The sequence below is a fragment of the Chenopodium quinoa genome, unplaced genomic scaffold (assembly GCF_001683475.1).
Source record: "Chenopodium quinoa cultivar QQ74 unplaced genomic scaffold, ASM168347v1, whole genome shotgun sequence".
Classification (NCBI taxonomy): Eukaryota; Viridiplantae; Streptophyta; class Magnoliopsida; order Caryophyllales; family Amaranthaceae; genus Chenopodium; species Chenopodium quinoa.
Window position 1 is genome coordinate 174,448 of NW_018745461.1, and position 8,248 is coordinate 182,695.

The window sequence follows — 8,248 nt, forward strand, 5'->3', positions numbered from 1 at the left end:
AATACAAATATTTACAAATTATTATAACCCTAATCTAACTTAATTATCTAACTTTATTCCTCAAAAAAAATCAGAATCAACTTTTTTCATCTACCCACAATCTCTCTCCTCCATCTTCATCTCCCCACCATCTTTTCCTTCATCTTCTTCGATCTTCATCTTCTTCCTATCATCATCATCATCATCTCTCATCTTCTTACTTCTTCATCTCTCCTCTCATCATCTTCTTCGTGGTTGTGGGTGGGTGTTGGAGGTTTGTGGGTGGCTATTTCGTGGTTTGTGGTTGGTTGCTTTGTGAGTGGGTGTCGATGGTGGTGGTTTTGGGCGGTTTCGTGGGGGTAGTTTATGGATGGGTTTGATTTTTGGGTTTTAGATCTGGTGGTTCTAGGGTGGTGTGTGGTGGTGGTTTTGTGTGGCGTGTGGCGGTGGTGGTTGAATTGGGTTTGAATTAAAAACTTCGATTTTCTGGGTTTGAATTGGGTTCTTGCGGTGGTGTTGGGTTCATGGGTGGCAGATTGTGGTTGGTGTGTTCTTGGGTTCGTGGGTGTAGATTGTGGGTTCGTGGGTGCGATGGGTGGTGGGTTGGTGGTATCGTGGGTGCGGTAATGGGTGGTTTCGTGGGTGAGTTGGTTGCGGCGGTGGTTTTGTGGTAGCTGGGTTGTTTCGGTGCCGCTGGGTGGTGGTGGTGGTTTTGGTGCCGCTGGATGGTGGTGGTGGTTTCGATTTAGGGTGGTGCTAGTGGTGGTGGGTTATTAGTTTAATTTTAGTTGAATTAATACTTAACCATATACACTTAATTTTCTATAATCATGCTTTAAAAGTTTTGCCTCGGCCTCCGCAAAAGGTACACTTGTTGCGGATAATAAAAAACGGAGGAAGTATACATGATCCTTCAAAAACACGCATAATATTTTAACATTAATATCACGAGCAATAAAATAAGATCCAACTTTCTAATATGAACTTGTTTACAAAGTTGTTCATAGGCAGATTGTAAAATAGGCACTACATTTTGGCCAGTTTTATTAGGATATTTCTGCTGAATGAGTATTTCCAAAATTTGTCGGATAGTTGGTACTTTCTTCTTTCTCCATGAATACGTGATTTCTTATTTCTCTCCTCTCACATTTCTTATTTTTTAGTAATAAACTATTATTCCAGTATCTCTTTTCTTTAATTTTTAATTTCTCAATAAACTCTACTTCTACAATATTTTACTCTATCCAACTTGCCTAGATAAAACGTTGTGACAGTCAAAATGATACACTTAAAAAAAACCGGGGGAAGTATGACACATGGAGTAAATGAATTTCCCTTTAAATAGTAGACACTATTGATAATATTGGAATTTTTTTTTATTATTTTTATTTTTTATCAATGCTTAAGAAATCTCCCAATCCAAAATATTATAATATACTTCCTCCGTTTATTTGCATCACTTTCTAATTAATAAAGTTTCAATTTAGATGCATCACTTTCCTTCCTAGTTTAAAAATTCTATCTATCTCTCTCCAATCATATGGGTCTTATTTATCAATTCTCTCCACATCTCTCTACTCCAAAAATTGCCTAGGAGTCCATAAAAACCAAAATGATGCAACTAACAAAAACGGAGGAAGTATATAGATTTTTAGGGCCAAATGAAAAGTTCCTAAAAATGAGAAAGATGAGAAGGATTTTATGTGCATATATTTTATACTGAATGTGCATATTTTTTTTTAACTAAATGTGCAAAAAAATTGACTAAAATTCAATGTGCATATTTTTTTGTGTATAATGTGCATAAATTTTCGTTTTTTCAGATTGTTAAAAAAAGTAGCAGGTTGAAAATCAAATTTGCATATTTAGTAGATAATATATACACATTTAGTTCAAAATATATGCACATTTATCTCTTTTTATTTTAAGAAACTTCTCATTGAATCTCAAATCTACGGTAAGTGTGAGAAGTGAGAACCCATAATTATATGAAAACTAATCTAAGATTTAGAACATTTGTGGAAAAATTTAGAATAAATGACTAAATGAGTAATAATTTAGAACATTTGATTTAAGAACTAAAACATGTGAGTAAAAATTTAAAATATTTTATTTATATAACTTAAAATATATAAGTATAATTTAGAACATCTAATTTAAAATTTAGAATATATGAATAAAAAATTCCCATATATACAAACAATTGACCCTCATTAAATCATTAATCCTAGCTATCAATACTATAATTGTACAAATATTTGTAGGTCACATCAGCATCGAGTGCGACAATTATAACATAAGACGAGTACCCAAAATACAAGTACTTGGTACTAATCTAGGGTGCAGCAGGTGGGTGTGTGGGTTGTGAGGCTATTTACGGCGTGCAAGTGCAGGCAAGATCCCCAATTATTTTCAAAGTTTCCCAGAGATCTTCCAAGCGCTGTTGCAAGAAAGAAGACCTGTACATGGTATCGCCAACAATTAAGGGCATGCAATTAGTTGTCCTAATGACCCAATGTCAGACATTCTCTGGCCAAAACTCTCTGAAGAATGCTTGACGAACTTCATTCTCTCGCCGGCGCTTTTCTTCATCCAGCATTTTCCGCACCCTTTTAGAGAGTGCTTTCTCCTTTTTTGACATTTTCTCCTGTCACAAATAGCAACAGAATTAGCAAGAGAGAGGACTCGATGATCTAAGGATTGGACTAAGGCCCACAACCAATTAATAAATTAATTAATCAATATTAAGCGATACTCAGTAGTTACACAGCACCACCAGCAGTTTCCCCTCCCCCCCTTCTGCGTCCCCACTCAAAGCGACATTTTCATAGTACTGTATTCCATAGATTACATGCATTTCCAAACAGCATAATTGAAAAAAAAAAGAGCAAAACCCAATGCAAATACTCAATAGAAAATTCCTACTCTAAACAATGAGGATTGTCTCCCATAACAAAACAGAGCGCAAAAGTAGAAGTGTCATGGAGTCGCATTTTGTGCAACTACAAAGAGGGCATAGCTTATTCAGCTACTTAAAATATATGATTCAATAATGAGGGTTGAGGAGTTTACTTCACCACGCAACCTTAATGATTCAATCTGACCAAAAATAATAGGACCTTGAGAATACTACTCGAAGGCAATTTAAATCTGACTCAAAAATATACACACCAGAATATGGCATGGTAATACAGAATCCACCTCCACAACCAATCCTTGTCCACCAGCTCAAGAAACACAGATACTGACCACACTACTCAGGACCTCACATGTTCACATAATCGGTAGACTTGGGATAGATAACAATCTTGGTGGCAAAGAAAGGTTGTAGAAATGCAGGTAAATAATATTGCAAGAAAATTGCAGGTGGAGCTTGAACAAAAGTGCACAACAAAACCATAACTTCGCATATATAATATAGTTGAGCTTGTTCTAACCAAATAGTAAACAAAGTTCATGCATCACATCATCTGCTAGAGGGAAAATCGAAAAAGTCAACGAAATCCTCTTTATTTTAAAATTTCAATCCTAAAGCAGTAATCACAATAGTAAAGATAATAATTGGTTTTCTTAAAAAGCGATAACTTCATCGACAGCCCCAAATGAAGAGCTGAACAATGAGAAATCATCAAGCAATAAAAAGTAAATACACTACAAGAACAACAAAATTTCAAAAAAAATATTAAAACACAAAGGTAACCATATTCACTGCTACTTGTACGTCATATATATAAAGGAAACTAAGCAATAATCTCCTACTCTTTAAAAAAAGAAAAAAGGAAACTATATCCTCTTTGTTTATGATTTCGACAATCACACAATTCCATCCCGGAATTCTCCATATTCGAAAAAATAAAAGTAATAAGCTAAAAATTTAGTTGACAGCAACAACACAGGATTGAGTTCTGTAAAAGAAGCAGGTGAAACTTACAGTTTTCTCCTTCTCTCCAGAGGTGGTTGTAGTGGATGATTGCAAAGCCTTCTTTTTCCACTTTTCTGCCCCTAAACCTCTTTTGTTCTTTTTAACATATGTTTTTACAGGCTCCAACCTACCCTGTTAACGCCATAGATCACCAATTAAGACAGCATTATATTTTGATTTTCAAAACTACAAGCAGATACATGCACAGCATGAAACAGATAGATAAACAGGTATTTACAATTCAAACCAATACAAATAAGCCTCTACCCATAAATTTTATGAGAGATGCCGGTTGCAGTCTTTTACCATATTTCGTTATGGCATACACAAGAAAAAGTATGCTAAGGTCCTGAATGGGGTTCGGTACAATATGGCACCCAAAATGCAACCAAATACTTTGTATGATACAAAATCATGTTCAATAACCACTATATTCATAGAGTGAGTCAATTCAAAGGGAAAAACACAGAAGGCTTCAAAAGCTCATAAAGCAAAATAATCCATGAATTTAACAAATATTTCAAATCTCTTGTTTTATATTGATCCATTCCTCAATTAGAACTTGGCTCCAACACAACTAAAAAAAAACACACACACACACACACACACGAATATTTGGGTATGAAGATTCAAATAGGAAAGAAAAAGAACAAGCTCAACAAAATATTCAACATCGTGCAAACAAATAACACAGAAATAATATACAAGTATACAACAATACAAAGAGAAAGAAAATCAACTATGCCGAGGAAAAGAAAACAAGTCGAAAATTAGCAACAGACAATGAATGCATCCCCACAATAAAGAGAACATCCCCTCAAACTCCACTATACTATAACCGATCAATACCTAGTGATAAAATAGACAACATTACCCTTAATCCCTTTTCTTATCCACATCTGTATTATCTAATACGCACTATTAATATACTTCGTTGTTAAATTTTTGAGTTGAAAATATCAATAAAAATTGACAAAATCAAACATCCATACGGAGTACTCCGTATTATCTACTCCGTAATGCTTTGTATCTAGCAACCGCTCATTGCGTATTTATGTGTGCATACTGCATAGCATTAAAAAAAACGCTCCTCTCTCTTCCAACATGCCAATTTAATTTCAAAGCGAAGGAGTAATTCACAACTTGGCAATCTAAGTAGTAAAATTAAGTCTTTCCACAGTAAACCTAAGGTTTTGTGCAAACAAAAATCACAGTAAACAAAAATACATATATACACTATAATTCGTACATAGTTTTCAAGGTGAAACTTCAAATAATGCAACTCTTAAATCTATTCTCTCATTTAGTAATTCATCTAGTTTTCTTTTAAACTCGAAATTCATATTTGATAGAGTTCCAAAAAAGCCCTAAAATTATTTATTTTAAAAAAAAAAAAAAAAAAAAATTGAAAAAACTAGAAGTATGAGAGAAAAAGAAGAACCTGTTGAGAAGCACCAAGACCAGTTCCTTCCTTCCAACCATGCTTCTTCAACAACTGAGAATAATTTACAATTTGAAGAGTTAGGGATTAAAAATTAATAAACATATAAAATTGTAAAATTGAAGAAAAATTAAAGAGGAAGAAGACCACCTGAAATCCGATATTAGAGGAATTAAGAGCAGAAGTTGAAGATCCCTCCATTCTCTAATCTCTCTCTTCGATGCTAGCCTCAATCGGTCTTCAGGTGTCGTAGCTTTGGAAAATTATTTACGAGTATTTGGGTGGTGCGACCGACGACCTTTATGCTCAATATTCAAGATTCATTTGAGACTAATTAAAGTTTTTCAATTTCTCGTCAAAAAAAAATTCAATTTCAATTAACGAATTTACTCCCAATATATTTGAGGTTGCCCTCGTCAAAAAGCCTTATATACAAATTTTGTATATCATGTCGCAATTTGCAACTTTAATTGAGGGGGAAAAAATGATGAAATTATAAAATCACCCCTAACTTATAAGTCTAATTTGACCGCTATACTCCTGATATATCAATTATTTCAGTCTTATTAACTTGGATTTCCTCAATATTTTTTACCCATTATCACCACCGTGCACCATCGAATCAGTGGTTGTTATTTTATTTTTGCTTATTAAATTTATATTTTCTGATCTGATCTGATTGTCTGATTTGACTTAACATTACCTTTATATGTGTACGCTAATCTATTAGAAAATGAGGTCTTGTTAGATTCATAATAATGTGTATTTTATTGATTACGTAATTTTCATAACTTTTTTCATTACGAAATTAAAGATATTTTGTGATAAAAAAACCACACATAAAACGATAAATTATGTCAAAACATTTTTTTTTGCTTTGATATGAACTTTTTTTTTCTGACTTTATCTAAAATAAGTAAAAATAAGATGAAATAAACATTACCTTAAGCTTTTTTACAATGAAACAAGACACCTTTTTTATGGCTTTGCACGAACAATGAAGCTATTTATGTGAATTGGTTGGCTAATTATGTTTTAACTTGACTTATCTCTGATAAAAAAAAGAGTCAAGTCACTTCAAGTATTGGATAACTTTTTGAATCAGGTATTGAGTCAAAAAAAAGTCGACTTCACTCTGAGTCAGGTCAAGTTTCGGCTCATTGTTTCAAGTCCAGTTCAAACCTCGGTTCGGATACTTTGGATCAAGTAATCGACTTGTAACAAAAATTATGAAATTTACGAAACTTTTTTTAGAATGTTTTTTATTCACCTGATTTTCATTTATTTGAATTATAAATTTTTTTTTGAATTTATTCAACCTTATTAAAATTTATTATAGTCGTAAATTTATCTCTATTACATAAGCCAAGGGCGAGGGGAGTAAAAAGTTGGTGTCCAACATTTAAACTACTTAAATTGTCTTAAAAGCTAAACAAAAAAATAAAAATAAATGAAATCTTGCATAATAATGTGAGTTTTCAAAATTTTGAATAACTATTCCACTAATAAGAAAGCAAAAAATCATTTACATAACTATACCAATCAATCAACATTTAACTTTTCACATTATTATATTGAAATTTTTTGTCTCAAATTTGGATTTTTTTTAACGCGTCTTTTGTGCGGCTGGTCACACCATGTGACCGCTTGTAAAAAAACGAAGTATCCCTATAACACTGATAAAATAACTCTTATTATACTTATTGAATAACCCTTAAATAACAAAGTAACCCCAACAACCATAGACGGATCTAAGGGGTGGCCCACCCAAGCAATGGTCCGGCCCATGATCCTAAATAAAATATATGTAATTTAGATTGTAGTGAGATATAAGTATATTGATTTGGCTAAGTTGGTTCCTTACTTGCATTTTGCGACAATTGGTTCAGAGATCGACAATTGGTTCTCCTTATATAAAAGCTGGCCACATATAAAAGTTAGTGTTGATGTATTTTTTTATTATATGTTATTGTTAAATCAACAACCAATGCCAATAATTATTCAATGGTTTTCATCCATATTTCACAATGCATGAATTTAATTAAAGCACAATTTTAATTATGTATTAACACTCACAATATTCAATATTCAATTATTTATAACTTATTATTATACGTAGTTCTGGAATTCTTTTTTATTAACAATATATTTAGCATCTATAAAAATAATACAGAGTGTATGACTAATAGAATTAGATTTTCATACTCTGTATATTTTTTTACTTCTTTATTTTTTTTAAAAGCCATAATCATGATAAACTAATACCATTAAACTTTAAAATTTTGTTAAACCTTTTATGTGACGATAATTTTTATACTATTTAATTAATATCAGATCTTTTTAAATTTTTTAAAAGTTTTCAACTAATCATTTGTGATAGAATCCTGTAAGAGGTAATTACCCAGTTAGGGTATTTGTTCTACAATATTAAATACGAATTTTATTTTTTTAAAAAAAGTAAATATTTAATGGTGATTACATGCATTATAATATCAAGCTTGTATCGGGTGCATAAAATGTTAGTCTTGATTATCTAAACTTATAAACCATTATATGAGGAAACTGATACACATACAATTGTTGTATGTAGGCTCTACATACAACACCAATTGAAACTTGCCACATCATCTTAGATAAAAAAAAAGAAGAGGGAAAATTACTGGGAAATATTTCACCCATATTACATTCTAGGCGGGTAGTTTAGCGCCAAACTTTCAGCATTAAATGCTTTTGTTGTTTTTTTTAAAAACCCAATGCTTTTTTTTTAATGTGTTTCCCAATAAAAATAATAAAGATCATAAGAAAATATCATCCTTAGTTTTTCGGCAATGACAGTTGACAAATGCTCCCTCCCTTGTTTGTTGTTTCTTCTCAAAAAAAAAAATGCTATTCATTTGTTTAGGCTA

General features: G+C 32.1%; 1 protein-coding gene across 1 annotated transcript; it reads right to left on the reverse strand.

Annotated features, from left to right (window-relative positions):
- Positions 1–2,123: 2,123 nt before the first annotated feature.
- Positions 2,124–5,853, reverse strand: LOC110714992 (G patch domain and ankyrin repeat-containing protein 1 homolog). The gene is made up of 4 exons (XM_021893552.1): positions 5,493–5,853; positions 5,343–5,396; positions 3,911–4,033; positions 2,124–2,626 (listed from the first exon to the last, which is right to left on the reverse strand). The coding sequence occupies exons 1-4, from the start codon at positions 5,541–5,543 to the stop codon at positions 2,498–2,500; spliced, it is 357 nt and encodes a 118-aa protein (XP_021749244.1). The 5' UTR covers positions 5,544–5,853; the 3' UTR covers positions 2,124–2,497.
- Between the last annotated feature and the right edge of the window lie 2,395 nt (positions 5,854–8,248).